General features: G+C 42.2%; 1 protein-coding gene across 1 annotated transcript in view; it reads right to left on the reverse strand.

The window, feature by feature from the left end:
- The window catches only part of LOC141993227 (sodium/hydrogen exchanger 2-like), a 64,184-nt gene that overhangs the window by 8,667 nt on the left and 32,060 nt on the right, over positions 1 to 23,457 (reverse strand). The window contains exons 6-11 of the mRNA XM_074962655.1: positions 22,360 to 22,449; positions 15,659 to 15,729; positions 11,362 to 11,526; positions 10,054 to 10,165; positions 8,600 to 8,734; positions 3,796 to 3,862 (exon numbers count right to left, since the gene is read on the reverse strand). Of these exons, the coding sequence (XP_074818756.1) occupies positions 3,796 to 3,862; positions 8,600 to 8,734; positions 10,054 to 10,165; positions 11,362 to 11,526; positions 15,659 to 15,729; positions 22,360 to 22,449 (640 nt within the window). The remainder of the gene's footprint in view (positions 1 to 3,795; positions 3,863 to 8,599; positions 8,735 to 10,053; positions 10,166 to 11,361; positions 11,527 to 15,658; positions 15,730 to 22,359; positions 22,450 to 23,457) is intronic.

Genomic DNA, 23,457 nt, shown 5'->3' on the forward strand with positions numbered 1-23,457 from the left:
CTATTCATGCGTGTAACATGGCTTCCTTGTAGCCACCAGCTTAGAATCCATTGCTCATCATAAATCATGTCATGGGTTTGTCCAAGGCAGTACCTGAGACATCTCACTCCAAGCAAGGATCATACCCCTAGATGAGGACTATTTTGTTTACCATGAAGCAGGCTTTCCTTACTACAATATCTCCTTACTTAACGTTGTAGTTATGTTCCTGAAAAATGCGACTTTAAGCGAGAAGATGTTAAGCGAATCCAATTTCCCCATAAGAATTAATATAAATAGGGGGGGGTTAGGTTCCAGGAAAAGTTTTTTTTTTGCCAGACAAAAGACTATATCACACACACACACACAGTATAAGTTTTAAACAAACAATTTAATACTGCACACAGCAGTGATGACTGTGAAGCTTGGTTGAGGTGGTGAAGTCAGACGGTGGGATATTTCCCAGGGAATGCCTTACTGCTAAATTATGAACTAGCAATTGGCTGAGCCCTCAAGGGGTTAACTCGTTGTTAATGTAGCCTCACACTCTACAAGGCAGCAGGAATGGAGGGAGGGGAGACAGCATGGCAGACAGAGAAAGAAACACACACCCTGTGTGTGAGAGAGAGAGAGATGCGCATTTCCCCTTTAAGGACCCACTCTTAAGTACACTACCTTGTTAAGTTAATCAGCAAGCTGAGACCACAGCTGCTGCCAGGAAGCTCCCTCCATCCTGAGCCCTGTCGTGTGTCCCCCTGCTCTATGGAGATGGGGTAAGAGGGGTGCAGGAGCAAGAGGGAGGGGGACACCCTGACATTAGCCCCCCTCTTCTCCCACCCCCCAGCAAGCAGGAGGCTAGGGGAGAAGCTCCAAGGCAGAGGGCAGGAGCAGAACATGGCAGTGGGGGAGGGACAGCTGAACTGCGGGCAATTGAAAGCCTGCTTGGATGGCTGCTGCACAGGGAACTTAGGGGAGTGGGGAGCTACTAGGGTGGCTGCTGGTTCATGCTGGTTCCAAGCCCCCACCAGCTAGCTGCAACGGGCTGCTCTTTCTGCAAGCAGTGGACAAATCAGGCGGCTGCCAAACAATGTTATAAGGGAGCATCACACAACTTTAAACGAGCATGTTCCCTAATTGATCAGCAACGTAACAACGAAACAACGTTAACGGGGACGACTTTAAGTGAGGAGTTACTGTACTTCTTCCCTTGGCTGTCTGTAGGTGGAGATAACACATTATTCATCTGGGCCCCAGGTCCACACTACTGAGGAGAATTGGTGCCCATACCTTGATTATGGAAGTAGCTTGTTAGGTGTCCCCATGAGCCCGAAAGGCTGCTCGCTTGTTCCCTCAAGCTGGCTAGCACACGAGTAGTGTAGTAGGGGCAACCTGGCATCACCCTGGGGCTTTACTCAGTCAGTCAGGATCATTTAGAATGTGGGAAGGAATTTGTCACTTACCCCTCTCTCATGCCATGATGGTGCCGCTCCACGGGGAGTGGAATCTTCATGTGCCTCAGTTTTGGTCACATACTGCCTGAAGGGCTCCTAAGGCTTTAATGTGGATCCAGCCTATGGAGTGTGGGGGAGGTGGGGAGAGACCCTTTCCCGCCATTCAGAGTCTGATCCCCTTTCCTTGGCAAAGCGAAGGTCCTTGGGCTGAAGGCAGAGTTCGCATGAGGCTGCAGCCAGAGGCAGGGCTGCACAGAAGGGACAGGCTTGTCAGATATGGGAGGGGCCGTGAGCATGACACAGAGCCCCGGGAAAGCTTCTGTACTGGAGAAAAGCTCCAGCAAACCCAGCTTCTGTGCTGGAGAAGGCAAAGGAGAAGGGGTGTCACCCTGATTTCACCCCTCTTGTTCAATAACAACAATAATCGCTGCCTTGCAAAGGACACATTTGCTTGTTTTCAGTTTTGGGACCCAGAGTCTCTGGGGTTTGTGGGACTTACTCCTGAGTATCATGAAAATCCCCTGACTCCTAGTGGGAGCAAAGGGGGCTGCTCCTTTCCCCAGGGAGCTGAGGACCAGCTTCAGTTTTGGAGAGAGGGGAGGAGAAGGATTTTGGATCCTTCAGGATTTGCCCCCCTTTCCAGCCCAGGTCTGTTGCAGAACTTACCACCTACGCTGGCTGGATAGCTTCCTCCCCATCTTTAGACTCCCCCTGAAAGCTCAGAAGCTCCTCACTGGGCTTTTCAGTGTTGCAGTGGGAGCTCCTCAGAGCAGGGTAAGGGCCTGACATGCTGGTCTACCTCTGAGCCCCATGCTCTGGCAGTGTGAGGGTCAACTGGCTGGGAACTGGCAGGGAATAATTCACCTTCTGAAGATCCCATATATGTTGCCTTGTGTAGGGAACACCACTTAGACTTAAGCCAGCTGTTTGCAGGACAACTCTGCCATGCCTGAGTTGGGGTTGAGAACTCAGACAGGGAGGTGCTGCATCAGTAGATCCAGGTGGCTGAAGCCACTGTGCTGCTCTTTACCTGATCCGGGAGGGGTGGAAGAGGAGGAGGAGGAAGTCATAACTGCACAAAAACAATTACAAATAAAGGTTTTAAAACAAAATGGTTGGGAGAAACTGAACCAGCAATTGGTTTCGCCACCAGAGGCAGAAAACCTGGCGGCCTGGGCTTGAGGGCAGAGCTTAGTCCTGGAGCCTACAACGATAGCCCTGGACTGTCTCCGACTTCCATAGATGAGGGTATTGACCCATCAGTAATGAATGAGGGGGAAAGCTGTGCAACAGAATACAAACATACTAGCAAGGTGATATCCTACCAGCCTCTGGTTATGAAAAGGACATTGAGCATACAATGCTGAGGAAGATAAAAAGGGAAGAAAATTGAATAAAATGATAATAATGGGTGACTTCAGCGTCCCTCATATCACTGGTTAAATGTCACAAAAGGACACATCTTCTGTCTTGCTTAGCATGTTCATTCATTGACATTTAAGTGCCTAGGTACTAATCTGAGAATCCCTGCACAAGGACGGGGCGTCTCATTTTGGTGCCCACGTTCAAAACTTGGGTTCCCAGTAACTTTCCAAATCCAAGTCTTCATGTTATTCTCCTACAGATTCGCAGAACAGGCTTTTGTTCACCTACAGTTCTTCACTCGGGGCAGGGCACGTTTTCACTCCTCGCCTGTAGACTTTTGCCCCACAATGGAGGGGACAACGCAAAGAGTAGTGAGAACTACCTGAACAGTTAGCTGTGAGTGAATACGTGTGTCCCACCCTATTATATCTGCCCTAGCTGTGGACATCAGAAATAGTGTTGCCCCATCTCTATCCTCAACCCCTCTCCTGTAACTCAGAGAGAGTGGAAAGCTAGATATCTGGTGTCTGTGTATTTTAGCTGATAGTGCACACATTAAGGCTGCATATTTTATTTTCCACTCTCTATAGGCTAGGACTATTTTACTCTACATATTTACTATATATTTTTACTATATTTACAGCCCCCATTTCGGCTTGTGCGTGCTACAGACTGTGACCAAAAAAGTGGCCATGTTCCCAATTTACCTGTGAAAAACCAGACTGGCACATACAAATTTGGGTAGGTGATTGACTGACAGCCTCATCTGTGTGCACTAATAACTGACTGTGTGTGTGTAAAATAGCTGCCCACCCACTTTACTAAGTGCAATCAGTTCCTCAGGGAAAAGAGAGTGTGCAAAAATGAAAATTTTGCCCCCCGTGCTCCAGTGAATCCCAACAACCCAACTAATGAATCACTGATGTAACACTATTTCTTCTTCTTGAATATACCATAGGGGAAACCATCAGCATGGTCACTCATATGATTTCCCACTTACCAGTTAAGGAACGGCGCAGTTTAGGCTTTGTGTCAGATCCATGATGTGCAGAATAGGAGTCATCCTTCTGTGATTATGAAAGGAAGTAAGTTAGGACTTTTATGGAGATAGCCTGTAAGTCTATAAATGACACTCATATTTCAGACACAAGCCATTCACGATTCCCATAAACTCTGTTTCCATTTGTTTTAATTTTGCCAAGAGAATACAAGAAAAACAAAAAGAAATGCTTCTAAAAATAGATTAAATACCCAGCATAGATTTCTGGGAGGAAATGTTTACCGACACTTATTTGTTTCATGTTGATGAAAGAGGTCTGAACTCTCAGGGAGCAATTTAGCAGATACGATCTGAAAGCAGCAGATCTGGAGCGATGAGGACCCAGCCAAGTGACTGAGCAGAAACTTGGCAAGGCCACATACATTTATTCCCTGGCTTTATGCCAAGTAGCCAGTGGAAAGCTTGCTAGGTAGCGAGCTCATGCTAATGAGCGCTCTCTCCTTTTGCTTCAGCACTAATCTGCACTTCTCAGGAATTTCTATTAGCACAATGCAGCTAGAATTCTTTGATATTGTTTTAACAGGAAATAAGTCCTTTATGCAGCCATGATTTGGCTTGTATGTTCAGAAACCCATGCTGCCAAATCACTTCTGGCCACCTCCCAGCCCAGTTTTCAGTTTTGTTTTCTTTCTTTTTTCCCTTTAACCAGGGACCTGATGCCCTCAATCCATTGTTTGCAGTTTTGTTGACTATTTTAGTAACAATGGCTTCCAGGGTTGAACAGCAGTGGCCTAGCTCCCTGGAAAGCCATCCCCAAGGATATCCAAGGACTCTCAGAGCGTGCTCCATTCAGTCCCTCTGACACAATTACTAAAGGCAATATGTAATTTATGGCCATGCCTTACAAGCAGCTCCAAATGAGCCATTTAAAGGGGAGAGGGGACTATATGTGTGTTGGCAAAAGAACAGAGGGAAGAGCTAGTACAAATTTCAAGGGCTACAGGTGCAAGTGTTTTCTGGGTGCTGAATAATAATTAGGTATTGTACTAAGGCTCTGAAACCACAACACCTATGAGATTTTGGGTTGGATCATACCCCACATGTGCAGTAGAAAGAAACCCAAAACATGCACAGTAATATAGAGCGTGCATTGTTATACATATCTACAGCAAACAGTAATAGGAGACCTTATCCCTGAATGGTCAGCGCTCTTCAATGATTCTTTCCCCTGAGAGAGGGTGAAACTAAGACCTGAAATTGAACTTTTTTGAGAAGAAGGATGGTCTTTGGGTTAAGCCTCTGAACTAGCCCTCAGGAAATCTGGGTTAAATTTTTAGCTCTGCCACAGATGTCCTATGTAACCTCGGATAAATCCATTAATCTCTCTGTGCCTCCATTCCTCACCTGTGAAAATGGGGTGATTAAATTTCCTTTCTTCATCTGACTGGCCTGTTTAGACTGTAAGCTCTCCAGGGCAGGGACTCTTATGTATATGTATAAGTAGAGTGACCAGCACAATGGGGCCCGGCTCATTAATTGTTACTGTAGAACTACTCGAATTAAAAAGCAGAGCTGGTAGAAACTTTTTGCATGAAAAGCGTTTTGCAGGGGAAAAAATGGCCTTTACAGAAAACACGTCGACATTACTGACATTTTACATGAAAATTTCCATGATACTTTAACCAAAATGTTTCCAGAAATTTTCAATGAAATCTGTACAGACATTTTTGTTTACGAAAATCCACATTTTGTTATTGACAACTGGGCTTTTGGTCAATGAAAATTTTTGAAAATGATTTCAAATACTGTTGTCATAAAAATATTACCAAAAAAATCAGAAAAAAACCAGAAAATGGATCAATTTCAAACCCTGTGAAATAGACACATCTTTGAAAATTTTCATTAAATCATTCACCTGTTTTTTATCTAGCTCTAATGAGTAATAACTTTTAAATGCATCTGCCTTTTATTTTTTCCTGAAAAAAAGGTGCCAAGTGGTTGAAGACTCAGGCCCCTAAGTTGTTAAAAAAGTTGAGATATGATTCAAAGTTAATTTTCTCTTATTGGATTCCTCTGCTACATCAGGCAGCACTTTTCTACTAGACTGTAAATGGAAGACGACATGCAAATTCCACCAGCACTGGATGCTTTAGCGTGATCCCTTGTACCTTGCTCCTACTTCCCTCTTAATTCTTCTGATTCTTGCTATCAGTCAGAGGGTATATACAAAACAAGTTTGTTTCAGGTTTCTTTTATTTCAGATTTGGTCAGTGAGTATAATTGTAATAGTTCCACCTTGTGGTAAAATGCAGAATAGAATACTGCATGGAACAAGAACACATACTTTTCTCTGGTATAATGGTCCATATCTGTCTCAAATAAAATCCTGAGGGTCAAATTCTTCCCTGGAATCCACATAAAGCATAGTATGTGACCCTTAATTACATTTTAGTGCTCAAAAGTTCCTAGCTAGAGTTCTACAGGGTTTTCAATAATGAATCCTTTCTGCAGGAATATGGACTGTGTGTATCAACTTGACATAAAACTCTAAGCCTAAATGACATAATCTGAAAATATTTGGCTTTTTAAATCTATTTTTATCAATGCATTTTTAATTTAATCCAGCAAAAAAATCATTTGTGTGCAATCAAATGCTATAATTTGTCACTCCATATCATTCCAAGTTAATACACTGAGACTCTTTTAGAACACATATGAGACATCTTCCTAGAATTTTCAGACATTAATCACATTTCTTTCATTTCTGTTTGCTGTAAAAATGACATCAGAAAATTACCAAGAAAAGGCCCTGACTGTGCAAACACATAGGTGAGTAGTCCCATTGACTACAAAGGATTTCTCTCGTGTGTAAAGTTACTCCATGTGTGTTTCTAGGATCAGGCCTCAGTATTTATATTTGTTCTAATTACAGAGTCCAAAAATGGTGCAGTTAGCACCAAAATGTGGTGACATGACAGTCACTTTAAGCATAACTTTGTTAACTTTAACTTTCTAAATACCAATGTTAACTTTCAGACAGTTTCATATTATAATTAACATAATGTAAAGAGACTTGTTGCAGTGCTGTATACTACCCTGAAGTATGCTAACTAAGTCCCCTGTCCAGTAATGAACTCTATCTGCATAAATCCTATTGCAGGATCAGTGCCTGGACTGTATCTTGGGGTACCTACTTCCTTCACAAGTTTGCAAAGTGAGCATGAATACAGTACAAGCCATTTTGCTGACTCGACCCATCGCTTACTCACCAGATACAACATAAATGTTCTGTCTTTTGCTCCCTTTACTAAAGGACATAACAAAGTTCTGTCATCTTAAGGCCCAATAGAATTATTTAGGGAAAGAATCTTCCCGAGTTTAATATCATGTGCACTGCAATATCTAACAGACACAACAGAGGAGGTCTATGATGGTGTGAAAGAGTTAATCGCTGAATGTCCTTACTTAAAATATATAATCTTGCTCACAACATTAGCATTAGTTTAGCTTAGCTCTTTTTCAATTTAATTATACCAAATGTTCTAGAAGAAAATGCCATGTTGTCTTCTATCTATTTTTAATTATAAGTATCAATCAGCATGTAAATGATCAAATTAAATCTTTTTGGTTGTTTGCTTCTACAGCTGAAACACCTTTCTGTGAATGAAAGACTAGAAGTAGAGGCATTTGGTACATTACTTGATATCTTGATTGGCTCTTCAATGACTGGATTTTCAACAAAGATATCTGAGGGGAATAAAGCTCATGGGGGTTTAGAGCTTCCTATGCTGTCTGGGAAATCACTAGCTAAATAATCATTAATCATTTAACTACCATACTTTTCTCCTCTGTTATATAATTTTATTCTTATACACTTTAACAGCCATAGTTTGCCCTTGGACATTTGACAGCAATTCTTCAATGCATTTAAGCATGTGCTTAGTCCCACTGAGCACATGCTAAAGTGCTTTGTTCAGTAGATATGAACCGCTGAATTGGGGCTTTGGAAGCTAAATATTTTGGTCCTGATCTTGCTCGCTTGCCTGAAGTCAATGTAAGTAATGGATGTCATCAAGTAGTCACAGTTGTTTGAATCATGCACAGTAACTAATAGTTAAAGTGAAATAGTTTGTCAGTTTCTTTTTTAATTCAGAATATGTTAATGGTAAATCTGGCCCTAAAGTGGGCTTTTTAGGAATTAGGTATACTATATTTCCTTTGATTTGCTTTTATTTCTTGAAGGCTTCTCAAAACTGTAACTAGTTTAAAAAATAACGTCAAAGTTGTGATATAAAAGCCTTACAAAAATGGCTCTGTCTTTCTGAAAAAGTTGTAAAAAAAAAAATATTTACAATACATCTGGATTGATGATAACTTGTGCCCCCAAGTTTCAGCTTGTTATGAAATCTTACCAGATCTCCTCCCCGCATGAAAAACAGGCCCTTATAACAGAAAAGCCAAGTGTCAATTCATTAAAACTGCTAAGTAAATAACTGTCCTAACACTGATAGAATATATGATAACAATTAGCTGAATTGTGCTACTGCTCATTCATTTGCAAGGGATCTGAATTTTTCAGGTAACCCAAGAGTTTCGTACTCACTAATATTCAGATGAAGGTTAATAGACACTTTTATTAAAAGGTACCAGAATCTCTTTTCTTTAAAATAACAGCTTTCTGGAGTTTGGTGATAACATGTATATCTGTTAGTATGAGACTCCTCACCACTGAATATACAAGAGAGTGAAAAGGAATCATGCATCATGCCTCTTTACAATTAAAAGATTTCCCAGCCCTCCATACCTCCTTCCTAAAGTGATCAGAGTCACTTCTGTTCATATGGATTCGAAGGCTCCTGTGTCTGAGAATCAGGATCTCCTTTGCCTGCTCTGCTGTCCCACTTTCTCCAGGAAGCGTATGCCTGTTATATGCTGGCACCTGCTCACATAAATCATAAATCATATAGATCCAGCTCCCACTGAAGTCAATGGGAGTTTTTCCATTTAATGGGCTTTGGGTCAGCACCATATGTAACATCACAAAAATAAATTTCCCAGGTGTAAACTTCTATGGCCAAATTCTGCTCTCACTTCCCCTGGTGTAGACCTGGAGTATCTCTGTTGGCTACACTGGCCATACTCCAGCTTCAGACTGGTAGCAAAAACCAGACCTGGATTCTTTTGCGCCCACTTTTTAATGTTTCCCCAAAAGCCTTATCTTGTTGCATCTCTTAGCACAGCAGCAAGACAAAAGGTGGTAGCTCTGTGCCAAGATACCCATATTAGCCACATTCCTAATGATTTGGCATTTCATGCCTAAGCCAAGAAAGCAAAGGCTTTAGTTGCGTTTAAGAGATAAAGCTCCACATACCACCATATAAACAGTGCTTAGATAGTATAGTATACTATAGTATAGCATAGCATAGTGCAATTGTTCTGCAAACAGCAGGATTTCCTATGCACCCAAGGGTAAACATTTCATGGCAAAACTGTTGAATAGCTTTAAAACATTTTTCATTTAATTATTACTATAGGGTCAAACACCTGTTGCTGCTATTGGCCGAACTCTTTGCACACACCAGGAGCTCCCTGCATCACTCCAGTCCCCTCTCCCCCAACGACTATGTGAACCACCCTCCCATCCCCTTCTCTTTCAGGGACTCCCTGAAACCCAACACCTTATCCCTCCATCGCCCCCTCCCCATACCAGGGGTTCTGTATGGCCCCCTATTTTCCCCTCCCCCTATGACAGGATCTCTGTGTGCCTCTCCATTGCCCCTTTGCCATATGCCAAGGGCTATGTGTCCCCCATGCCCTCCTTCCCCCATACCACAGTCTCCTACCCCATGCCGGGGGCTCTGTATGCCCTCTCATTCCCCCTTTCCTCTCTTTACCTCCCTTGCCCCCAAACCATAGTCCCCCATCCTCCCGCCCTGCCAGGGGCTCTGCATGCACATGCAATCCCTCTTCCCCCACCATTCTCTCTCTCTCTCTCTCTCTTTCAGGGTGTCAGCATTTTTAAATTGTATGGGGAGGATGGACAGAGCTAAAGTTACCACATTACAGACAGACAAACAGAGGAACAAGTTGGGTGTTAGTCTTCACTTTGCTTAGTCAACTATTCGCTCTCCATAGAGGGAGACCTTTAGTAGCACATCTAAATAATCCCAATATCTGTGCATGCTGCTGAGAATCATACTAATAATATTTTACAATTCATGTAACTACTGTACTGTAGCTTGAGTGGAAAAACCTTACTGTTCTCCTTATTTTGTATAGGTTCCTTGCCAATATTTTCTGTATATTTTCCAGCACATCTGGATTCAGAGAGTCCGATTCTTTGACCATTGTGGCAGACCTGTGGCTGTCACTGCAAAGAAAACACCAGGGTTCTTCATCAGTGCGTAGTGAATGAGATAAATTGCAAAGGCACTTAATGAAGCTGAAGTTAAAATCAGCAGCTTGTTTGTTGAGTAGATAGGCTAATACAAGGAGATTGGATTGGTGAACAGCAAGAACCATGAAAGAGCAGAAATGTCAGGGGGAGATGGGATCAGAGTCATGTTACTTTAATTTCTGACATAATTGCCCAAACTTGCCATTATTTTCTCCATAATTTTTCAATGATTTTAAAGTTTGCCACCAAATGCGTGTAAGTGTTGATTGTTCAGGTCCAACCTCAGCACAACTCACTGGGAGTTACACACATACCCCTGCCAGGAGTAGAGACTGAGAGCTTATCTGTCTGGGCTACACCATCTCTTCTCACAGAGCAGCCAGCAAGGAGGGGCGAAGGGAGCAGGGAACTCTGCCAGGTTTCCAAGTAACTGTTCCCTCCAGGCAGGGTGGGCTATGTGCGGGTGCAGACTCCCAACCCCACAGATCCTGAGTATCCATTCGGAAGGGAAGGTTAGTCCTCGTCCAATGGATGCAGAGGCATCTGCATGGAAACATGGTCAACCTGGCCCCCTTATCATCTGCCCACAAGCTGCGCTGCTTAGTCACTCTGCAGCTGCTGCAGCTGCAAAAGGTTGAGCTGCAGAAAATGCTGCTTTAAGATTTGATCTGTGTGAGGGTCCCTTGCCCATGTCCCATTCCCTGCCTCCAGGTTATGCCTCCTCCACACTGTAAGCGAGATTATCTGCGTTAACACCCCAAGCAGACAACTAATCAGATCTGGTGACCCAGCTACTCCAAATCATACCACAATTTCCATTAGGATTTTAAAGGGTTCTGATATAAAGTTATTGTACAACCATTATGTGCCAGGGGATTGGCTAGCACTTTAATCTTTCAAGGGCCCTATCTCACAGTATGGATAAATCAAACATGGATTGACTGAATCTGGTTCAAATGGTTAAACAAGAAAATGTCAACCAAATTTTACAATTTAAAAAAATATTTAGTCATTTATATTTTACCTAATGCCACAAACATGCTAATGTCTGTGTTACAAGCAGGGACACAGCCCACCTGCAGTCAGGACTCCCAAGCAGGGAATCAACCTCCCATCAGCCTTTCTGAAGTACTATTTGTGTCATTACACCAGGCTAGGAAAACACTTACAGCAAAGATGTATGGGACGGCTCATGAATTAACTGCCCTGCTTCTACTAGCTCAATGGCATGTTTCCTCTCTAGCTTTTCGTAGAGCAGCACAATACTTGATTTTGGCTGGTCATACTCTCGGAGTAAGAACTTCTGAAGATACTTGCTGTTGAAATATTCCAGTCTGTTCAGGAACAAAAAACAAACAAACACTGCTGTACTGATACTGTGATGATGCTCATGACTTGAAGAAAACAAAAATGAAACACTGCTGTGCTGAACCTTTGTTTGAACAAAATTGCACTGTCTCATTCTTTCCTCCCCAAGACCCAGAACTGGTTCTGGCAGATTGGCTGTTGTTCCTTTAGACATCTGCTTTCCAGCAACTAGTGGGTCAAGAGCCCGTCCGGCCCACCTTGCTTTGTGGGTGTGCAAAGAGCACAGGGTTGTGCTCTATATTAATTCTATAATGTGGCACATGAAGCAAGTTAGAGCTTCTCAGAATGCAATTTGTAATGCAATAAAATGCCTCCGAAGGGCCAAAATGATTGTGAACTCCATTACCGTTGCTTATTACATTCGATCAAACAGAAGTGACTGGGATCAATCCAGCAGCTTCCAGAATCCCCTCTCGAAGCAACTCCCAGCTCAGTACTTGAAGGAGATCTAGTTCACTTCACATACCTGTACAGATACTCAAGTTTGACCATTGTTTGGCATCATGTGTCTCTCTCTAGCCAGCAATTTAGCCTAGGTACTACTGTACATTCAGAAAGAGCCAGTCCTGAGTTGCTTAGCAGACAGCGTTTTCAACACCCTCTAGTGGTCATTCCAAAAACAGTCATTCTTAACAAAAGAAGGATCTGTCAGATTACACATACAAGAATCCTTACCATGAAATTAGGTGTGCATGTTTGTAGAGCAAATAGTAAAACATGGTAAATTATTACCAGTGCACTTTAAAGGTCTTTTTCTTTACAAAAACAAAATGCACATGTATATACAATTTACCTCATGTTTAATGAAAATTTGGCATTTTTGTTATGAAAATCTCAGTGGATGGTCCATGATTTTTCAATACCTCAAAGTAACACAACAGTCTTCAATCACTGTTCCAACCAGCATTGATCTTACGTTATTTACCAGAAAAACAAGGAAAAGCTACATTTTCAGATTCATAACCCTTCACTGATCTAAACACAAGGATGACATACAGCAGGAGCACTGGCAGGAAAGAGGAGAGTTGGACAAGCGAAAGGAAGGAGGAGTAAATATAATTAAACTTTAAATGTAAAGAACAGCTGCAGGTTCAACAAATGCAACTGTACAGATGCCTAATATGAAGTGATAAAAGATAACTAATAACAAATAACAAACAATAATGGTAATAATTAGGGCTGTCAATTAACGGCAGCTAACTCACGCGATTAACTCAAAAAAATTAATTGCGATTAATCGTACTATTAAACAACAGAATACCAATTGAAAATTATTCAATATTTTTGGATGTTCTTCTATATTTTCAAACATATTGATTTCTATTACAACACAGAATACAAAGTATACAGTGCTCACTTTATATTATTATTTTTAATTGCAAATATTTGCACTGTAAAAATGATAAACAAAAGAAATAGTATTTTTCAATTCACCTCATTTAAGTACTGTAGTGCAATCTCTTTATCGTGAAAGTCAAATATACAAATGTAGATTTTTTTGTTACATAGCTGCACTCAAAACCAAAACAATGTAAAACTTTAGAGCCTACAAGTCCACTCAGTCCTATTTCTTGTTCAGCCAATCGTTAAAACAAACAAGTTTGTTTATATTTACGAGAGATACTGCTGCCTGCTTCTTATTTACAATGTCATCTGAAAGTGAGAACAGGTGTTCGCATGGCACTTTTGTAGCCAGCGTTGCAAGGTATTTACATGCCAGATATACTAAACATTTGTATTCCCCTTCATGCTTCAGCCACCATTCCAGAGGACATGCTTCCACGCTGATGATGCTTGTTAAAAAAATAATGTGTTGATTAAATTTGTGACTGAACTCCTTCGGGGGAGAATTGTATGTCTCCAGTTCTGTTTTACCTGCATTCTGCCATACATTTCATCTTATAGCAGTCTCGGATGATGACCCAGCACATGTTTGTTTTAAGAACGCTTTCACAGCAGATTTGACAAAACGAAAAGAAGGTACCAATATGAGATTTCTAAGGATTGTTACAGCACTCGACCCAAGGTTTAGGAATCTGAAGTGCCTTCCAAAATCTGAGAGGGACGAGGTGTGGAGATTGCTTTCATATGTCTTAAAAGAGCAACACTCCGATGCGGAAACTACAGAACTCGAACCACCGAAAAAGAAAATCAACCTTCTGCTGGTGGCATCTGACTCAGATGATGAAAATGAACATGCGTCGGTCCACTCTGCTTTGGATCGTTATACTTTTTTGTACACAGTTTTTTGTAAATCAGCCGCATGGACGCATGTCCTCTGGAATGGTGGCTGAAGCATGAAGGATGTCTGAATCTTTAGGGCTTCTGGCACTTAAATACCTTGGGACGCTGGCTACAACAGTGCCATGCGAACACCTGTTCTCACTTTCAGGTGACATTGTAAACAAGACGTAGCCAGCATTATCTCCTGCAAATTGTAACCAAACCTGTTTGTCTGAGCAATTGGCTGAAGTAGGACTGAGTGGACTTGCAGGGGCTAACGTTTTTCATTTTTTAATTTTTGAATGCAGTTATTTTTTATACATAATTCTACATTTGTGAGTTCAACTTTCATGATAAAGAGATTGCACCACAGTATTTGTATTAGGTTAATTGAAAAATACTATTTCTTTTGTTTTTTACAGTGCAAATATTTGTAATGAAAAATAAATATAAACTGAGCATGGTACACTTTGTATTCTGTGTTGTAACTGAAATCAATATATTTGAAAATATCAGAAACATCCAAAAATATTTAAATACATTATATTCTACTATTGTTTAACAGCACAGTTAACCATGCGATTAATCGCAATTGATTTTTTTTAATCGCGTGATTAATCGAGATTAATGTTTTAATCGCTTGACAGCCCTACTAAGAATACCGCTGTATTTGTACCTCCTCATTAAAACACATATCTTTACATTTTATCGCATGACTAGCGGTGCTAAAATAGCATAGTAGTGACTCTGCTATGGTTAATTCTTTCATATTGCACTTGAGTATGTCAAATACTGGATCTCCAAATCTGGATAGGGCATCCCATGTTTTCTGTCTTTGCCTTTAGTTTTTATTTTTAAAGGAAATGCATGGTCCATTAAAACCAAAACTAAAATTCTTAAAAGGATCAAAAATGAGCTACAGTCTGTGTCCCCACATTCCCAGTAATATAGCAAAAAAAGTGGCCATGAAACACCCATATATATAAAATTAAAATAAAGAAGAAACAAAAATAATACAAATAGCCAAACCAAGAGATACTGAGCAAACTGGAAGGACATCAATAGTCTAAGATTTAGCTATTTCTAGTGAGGTAAACCCTGGTTCAGGATACCATTTTAGTCTTTACTTTGGTGCACGCTAGTCCCTCTTTGTTATTTGGACCATTTAAAACCAAAGTAAATGAGAAATATGATTTTTTGTCGCTTGTCCCAACTTTGTCTCACCAGTGTATGAAAGAGCCCAAGTGGTGAAAGCCCTTTGGTAGAGTCCCTGCTATATCAGACCAGTGCACCATATCGGGAAGGGCTGGTTCCCTGGAAAGGAAGGGCTATAGCTCCTGCCCTGAAAACTGTTACAGATGTGCTTAATGTTACGCATGTGCGTAACCCCTTCAGAGTCAATGGGGTTACTCAAATGTGGCGAGTTAAGTATGTGTGTGTTTGCAGGATCAGGGTTCTAATCAGCACAACACAGGAACGTGCCAACAGACCAATCCTTGAAGCAACAAGTGTTATGTAGGGTGTTGACATGACACCTGGGCCCTTCATTTACATCTCCATGCTTTTGTTTCGACTGAGGGGAAAGGTTTTGGGAAGAGAAGAAAAGAGCCCTCTGTCAGTGAAGTACCACCATGTATGACATCCAAATTGGGGGAGGACGGGACAAGGAACAGGGACAGTCTGTTCTGATTTGGTCCCACCTTTTGAGCTTAAGGAAAGAAAAGAAAAGCTGTCCCTCTTTGTTCGTGGCTGTCATCTGCTTTATGACACATGGATGAATGAAGCTCAGCTATCCCCGGTGGAACCGTACAGAAACAGAAACCAGACTCTTTTTTTTCAAACATGTACATAGTTGTATTTTTGGCAAATCCTTACTTGTCTTTCCAGTAATACTGTCCCCAGTGTCCAGATATATCTTCTATGCCAGCCAGCAAATGATCCAAGAACTAAACAGAAGAGAGGATTTTGCTATACACTGGTTTATTATTGCATATATGACAAACTCTGCTGGATAATATCAAAAGCCAGCAGACAAAATGGAGGACATTTTCAGCTAGGTACAGTAAACAGTAAACAAGAACAGGAGCTGTCTGCATAATTCCCCATTCAATCATCCATGCTTATTCCTTGGTTCTAGAATATGAGTGATTTGGCTTCTTTCTTTCAAGTGTGCGCAAGCAGAGAATAATCACTGAGGGACATGATTTTTATGTTACATGTTTTTTAAGATACATGCAGGTTGGCCAATGCCTTGCATGCCCTGCATAGTGCAACTTGAAAAACACTGGAAGTTCATACTGAATGTTTGGAGAGCAACGTGTTTCAGGAGAAAGACATATTTGGTGCATAGGTGCTGACTACACAGGGCTGGAGCTTCTCCTGGAATAATAAATACCCCTATGCTGCTAAATAAAATCAATGACTACATTGCGTCTTTAACGCAAGCGGCTTATTTCTATGTTAAATATTCTGAACAGGGAAATTTTCAACCTTAAAAAGTCTCCTGAATGTCCCAAATTGCCTCCCCCGCTGTTGTCACCAGTACAACAGGCAGCAGACTCTGCTAGGCCACTGTTCATTACCCCCATCATACAATTGTTCCTGTGCGGCTTCAACCAGCTCTAATTAGAGAAATCTCCTTTTGCACACAGAGATATGCTAAGCTTTCAGCAAGTAGGTGTTAATCATGTGACAGTGCTCGCTAAACCAGCCTCCTCCAATCTTTGACTTCCCCTGAGGCTACAACACAGCAACCTAACATGGCTTCAGATGTGTCAGACTGCACCTTACTGGGGCTTCTCAGCGCAGGGGCTTCTCAGCGCAGGTCTACACTACAGAGCTAAGTTGACCTAAGTTACACAATTCCAGCTACGTGAATAACGTAGTTCAATGGTGGGCAATCTGCAACCACGGGCCGCATGAGGCCCATCAGGGTAATCTGATTGGAGGCCACAAGACGTTTTGCTCACGTTGACCATCCGCAGGCAGGTTCTTTGTTCCCAGCCAATGAGAGCTGTGGGAAGCGGCAGACAGCACGTCCCTGCAGCCCGCCGCTTCCCGCAGCTCCCATTGACCAGGAATGGTGAATCACAGCCACTGGGAGTGGTGGGGGGCCATGCCTGTGGACGGTCAACATCAGCAAAAAGTCTTGCAGTCCGCAATTAGATTACCCTGATGGGCCACTGACATAGCTGGAGTTGACGTACTTAGGTAGACTTGCTGCGGTGTCTACACCACACTGGGTCGACGGGAGAAACCCTCCATCGACTTACCTTATATCTTCTCGGTCAGGGGGAGTACTGGAGTCGATGAGAGAGCGATCGGCGGTCAATTTTGCAGGTTTTCACTAGACCTGCTATATCGACAGTCAGTGGATCAAGCACCGTACTTCAATCCCCTGGTAATTCTAGACAAACCCTGTCACATTAAACTAACTCAATTGCGCTAACACACCTGAGAGGCACATTTTTTTTGCCCATCAAACCAGGACCTTTAAAAGATGGTTTGGGAACGGGAGTCCATGACATTTGATGCCACAGAAGTTTTCCTTTTCATTTCTCTCCTATTACATTTATAGGGCTTCATTTTTCCCTTTAGCTAGTGGTAGTAAATGCTAATGAGACAATACTTGGTCTCCCAGGCTGAGTTTAGTTTGAGTAACAAATACCCAACCCCACCTCTGTTGGATCATATTAAAGAAGTTCTGTATTAAAGTCACAAATGAGTTTGATTCCCCATACTTTAAATTCTAATTAAGAAGTCTCTTGGTTTTCGGTACTGTTTCTCTCCCTCCATGTGTGATACTTGCAAGCTGCTAATTGTGTTAGTACATTCTAAGACAGAATCTGTTCTCAGAGCAATTCTTTGTAACAACAACTACTCACACAGAGAGAGACTCAAAGCAATACTCTGTAACAACAGAAACAGCACCCAGAGACTCCCCGCCCTTTTGTTGTATTCATCTCGCTTTGTTAACAATTGTGATTAAAATAGAGATAGAGGATGTATGTGGATGGATGCTTGGTGTGGACAATAACTGAATGATCAGGGAGGTGCCAGCCTAAGAATCCAGTGTCCAACGGCTGAAGAAGGCGTCAAGTGGAAATAACCAGAGGACCCCCAGGGGGCAGACTGGAATCCACCCAACAGCCTCAAGAATGGGAGAACCAAAGAACAAGATAACATCTGGCAGCACGGAGCCGTCAGGAGTGTGCTATCTGCTGATTGATTCAGCAACAGCATGATGAAGCAATTCCCATAGACTGGCATAGGAAGAAACTCCTATAAAAATGGACTCTAGAAAGTGAGAACTTTGGGGTCTGATTCTGCAAACCAACTTCCAGGAGCATCAGATGAGCATCTGACAAGGCCCTGCTCCCTCCTCATGTCCAGGCCACCTGGCCAGTGGCTTGGCATGAGCAACTCTAAGGCTGGTAACTATGATAACAACCTTGCAGAACCTCTGTGTGTGTGTGTGTGTGTATGAATGAATATGTGAATAAATATGAAATTGAATGGAATGTTATAGCTATAACTAACTGCTTACTATGATTCTTTCTGTATTCACAATAAATGTGGCATTTTGCCTTTTCCCCTTTAATAAGATCCTGCTGGTTTTTATTTTATTGGTATAACACCTCCCCCCAGGATTTTTGGATAAGTAAGTGAATTGGGTGAATCATATACCCATTATATCTTAGGGGATGTCAACAGATACTACATCTCTGGCCCGTCTTTACACTTTCTGCCTTCAGGTCAGCAAGGATCAGAAGCCAGAATCATTAACAGGAAGGTATTAATTATTATTATTTGTACAGCACCAGCAGTATGGTGCTGACAGGCAACTGATCCCCAGTGTAGGGTGGCTACAAGACATTCTGTACATTGGCTAGAAAGGTGTTGGGAGGGGAGGAGTGGGCAGGCTGTCAAGAGGGAGTGGCAGTTCTTTCTCAAAGGGTGCTGGCCTGTGGGGAGTTAGAACTAGGGAGAGCTGGCAGCTAGGAAACAGCAAGAAATAGGGATTGGTGGGGAAGGAAAAGTGGAGGTGGGGGAGAGCATGCTGCAACATGAAGGGTGGACAGCCTGCAGGGGAAGCTTTTAGTGAAAAAGGTGAACAATGGGAAGATGCCGGGGCAGCCAGGCCAAGCCAGCAAGGCAGGAATAGGAAGCTCTCCATTTGTGACTGTGCATCACCATTGCTGATGGAGTGAAGTTCACTCGGAGCCACTGTCACAGGGCGGTCACTGATCCACCAAGGCAGCAGATCGGCACATCTACTCATATTTATGGGTATCCATTTCCATTCTTGCATGCAAAAGTTCAGGCTGTCTAAGGACTGCAGAATTAGGCCCGCTTGTTATACCACTAACACTGCAAATATTTCGTTTTAAAAATCCTAAATTGTGTCTTTCAGTCAAAATGGTAAAAAAGGATCCCAGGCAGAGCATTACAATTATCCCCTCTGAAGAAATAAATTAAAGGAAGAAAGCTTCCTCTGGGTTCCTGAGTGCCTGCTTTCTAGCTACCTGTACCGTTACCGTGTCTACTTAATTAGCACATAGCTATTTTCAGCTCACATTACCCAATAAACACATCTTTAGAGATGATTTACCATTCATGCTCTAACAAAAGAAGGAAGTGGTTCCTGTTTGCTATAGGAAAAGCCTCTGCAGCCTATTGAACTGTTCCATTAACCTTAGACAAAGCCCTGTAATACATACTAATTGGGAAAATGCCAAGCCTGTTTCCTACAAGTGCTTTCAGAGCAAACACCTGTGTTTTCATTTTATTTGTTGTTGTTGTTTGTTGTTGTCAAAAAGAGAAAGGTTGTAAGGAGAGTGGTCACTTTGGATAGGCTATTACCAGCAGGAGAGTGAGTTTGTGTGTGTGGCTTTTTGGAGGGGGGTGAGGGGGTGAGAGAACCTGGATTTCTGCAGGAAATGGCCCACCTTGATTATCATACACATTGTGAAGACAGTGGTCACTTTTGATGGGCTATTACCAGCAAGAGAGTGAGTTTGTCTGTGGGGGGGCGGAGGGTGAGAAAACCTGGATTTGTGCTGGAAATGGCCCAACTTGATGATCACTTTAGATAAGCTATTACCAGCAGGAGAGTGGGGTGGGAGGAGGTATTGTTTCATGGTGTCTGTGTATATAATGTCTTCTGCAATTTCCACAGTATGCATCCGATGAAGTGAGCTGTAGCTCACGAAAGCTCATGCTCAAATAAATTGGTTAGTCTCTAAGGTGCCACAAGTCCTCCTTTTCTTTTTGCGAATACAGACTAACACGGCTGTTACTCTGAAACCTGTCCTTAGGAATTAGTACTCAGGTAAAAATGCTTTGCCATAAAAAAATTCTATTCATAACTAATACTTTACCTTTGACAAAATGCTTCAAGGACACTGCCTAGTAAAATATCCCACTGCCACAACCAGAGAAAAAACAAAGCCTCTCCAGTTTGTTTCATGGGCGAGTTTGGCAGCATTTTGTGTACTTTCACGAGCTGTTTTCCTTGTAGACCAGTTCCCCGATTTGTTTCATTTGTGTTTGTAATACCATCAGTATTGGCAGTGAGACTCAGAAACAAGGGTACTACCTGGAATTGCTACCGACTCAGGTTTTTAAATGGACTAGATTCCAAATGATGTTTAAACTTCCTATTTGTTGTGATATGTAAGACACAGTGCGCTAGATTCTGGCCCACACTGCAGACTCTCTGGCTGTTGCAGTGGTACAAAGGTACTCTAAACTATGCTAAACGGGCAGCTGAGCAGTCCCTTGGCAAGCTGGAATCCTTTGTCCGCGTAGCTGGTGTAGCCAGTTCTACATCGCCCCTACCTGGCCCCTTAGTGTGAGGGCATATCAGAGGTAGTAGGGAGCTTGTCCAAAGCACACTTCATTCGAGCAATCCCCAGCTGGCATAACAACCCCATGGGAACTTAAACCAGCCCTGAGATTGGGCCAAGTGTAAAGCCACCATAGTCTCCTCCCCATTCCCTACAGCTGCTCTGAGCTGAAATTTGTCACAGCTGAGGATGTATCCCATTTTGTCCTAGATGCAGTAGATAAAGGAACTGTCCTGGGAGTGTAAACATTTGGGGTCTACTGAGGACTCTGCCACTGATCTGCTGCTTGACTATGTCCTCTCTTGTTCGTGTAGCTGTTTAAAAGTGACCTCAGGGAGGTTATCTTTATAATTGTAGTGCTTTCACCTCTCACATTTTAGAAACTGTTAATATTACACCAACTCAGATCTACCAATATTGAAACACACTAAATAAAGTTTTCCAATTACATAAAGGCTCATAGAAATGGCTGATACTTAACCTCAAATAGGAAGTGAGCCAAGTCCACCAAATTAAATTAGTTTAGAACTCTGTACTGCTGTGTTAGGGAAACGATGTACATTTGGTTTTTCGAGTGTGATAATCCCTTGCAATTTGAAGCTACAAATTAACATCCAATTAGATTTACCACTTCCTCAGGGCCCGGCCTTGCTCTGGGGCTCACGTGACAACTCTTTGCGGGCTATTTGTGCAGAACCTGTGCATAGAAGCAGGGTAGCAAACAGCGTGGTAGCTGTTCTGCATAAACCAGGTGAAGGGACTTCTCAGCCCCTGCCCAGCCTATGTTTGCAAAGCCTGTAAAGTGGGCATTTCCAATGTATATTTTTGTGTGTGTGGGTGAATATCTGTGCTTATGTGGGCTAAAGCCGACTTACAACAAATGCTGGACATGGAAAATTACTACACGGGAGCCCTTCTTTGTACCAGGAGTATCTTCATCCCAAGAAGAGGATTAATTGCTCTTACTTCTGTGGCATGAATCAAATGAGAGTCTTTTCAGTGACTTCAGCGGGCTTTGGAGCAGGCTGCTGCTGAGGGATCGAAGCTGAGAGATGTAATTGCCATGTATATGAATATATCCATATACATTACCACTCGACTTGCTATCATGTCCCAGCCAGTCCCCGCAACTCAGAGCTCTGACCATGTTTGGGGCTGTGTTTTCCTTTGGTGTCAGCTCTTTTCTTTTGCAGGGTGTCCTTCTAGCATGTGGTGATTATTAGTGGCCAGCCAGAACCCCCACAGAAACACAAAAAACAGAACTACAACTAAGCCTATATGCTAACTTCTTACCACTAGGTCCAGAGCTGGGGCTAGTGCCTGGTGCACAGGGCACCAATGCCGGGTCATTCCCCCAACTAGGAAAGCGCCCACCCCCACCCCCATTGCCTCCTTGATCCCTTCCAGACAGGCAGAAAGGACCAGGTTAGGTTAGACTGTAAACTCTTTGGGGAAGGTACAGCATCTAGCACAATGGCACCCTGATCAGGTCCCTGTGTGCTACTGCAATACAAATAAAGAATAGCAGAGCTTACTACCTTCATATGACCCTGAGCCTGAAAGGAATCCGCATTCAGAAACCCCAGCTGAACTAAATAGGACTCTGCAAGGGCTGAAGGGTCCTCACAGCCAAATTGCTTGGCAGGATCAGGGCTTATTAGCAAACCAAATTGAAATGCTGCAATCACACCCACCCTTTGACTAGGCATAAATTGCTGAGCCACTTACCCGGATGTGAATCTGTTCTCCCACCGTGGGCGCACTTTCTCTTTTTCTCTTCACATCTAATAAGTCAACGAGAGGACGGATGGTCATTCCCTGCAGCATAATGACACACACACAAATCAGGCTTTCTTCACAACACAGCAACTTTCCAAAGGACCAGCACGTTTTCTAGTTATATATCTTTTATCCTGTGCTGAAAATTTGCTGTTGAACAGCATCACCCACGTCAACACAAAATTAGCATAGCAACGCAGCTCCTGAGGCACTGAATCCTGACTTGTTTCCAGGGAGAAGAGTTCTTTGGGCCAGCCTCTCTCCTCAGTTCTTTTGCTCTTTTCAATATGTGAAGCCACTGCCTGTGAAAAACTCTGTACCTGTTTGCAGCCCAAAAACTTTATTTACCAATAGACAAGCTATGTTAACGATTCCAGTCCTGTCACATAGTCATAGATTTTAAGGCCAGAGGGACTTGCATTTCCTCTTGCATTATACAGGTCACAGAACCTCACCCAGTAATTTCTGCCTCAAGTCTATTAAAAAGCCACAATTAATTGATTTTTTTCAGTTTGGTGGCCAAACTGAAAAAATCTGGTGGGGGGGGGGGAAACATTTGGAGTCTAATTGAAACTGATTTTTTTATTTTTTTCTCACCTAAAGAATTTTTTTAAAAAACATTTCAGGATAAACAAAATATTTTGTTTGATGCAAAAATATTTTTTTTCATTCTACTATGTTACATTTTCTGGTGGGTTTTTTTTTACCCTTTGCAAATAATTCAAACAAATCTAGCTAAATTTAGAAAGAAAATGTCATTTCCAAATGAATAATCAAAGCATGATATTTCAAAAATATCAAAACAGTTAATTGTGATTTAAAAAAAAAATGCATTTTTTCATTTTTCATTCAGCCAAAACTATTTGCCAAATTCAACCTAAATCCATTAAACAGTTTTGGTCACCCTGAAACTTCCTGTTTTGGTGAATAAAGTATTCCAACGACAAATTTCATGCAGCTGTAAAGCCTAAAACTTCCGTGTGAGCACTAGCTTGTCTTGTAGAAAGAGGTCTAGTCAAAATTTAAACAGGTTAACGGATGACAGTG

The sequence above is a fragment of the Natator depressus genome, chromosome 9 (assembly GCF_965152275.1).
Source record: "Natator depressus isolate rNatDep1 chromosome 9, rNatDep2.hap1, whole genome shotgun sequence".
Taxonomy (NCBI): Eukaryota; Metazoa; Chordata; order Testudines; family Cheloniidae; genus Natator; species Natator depressus.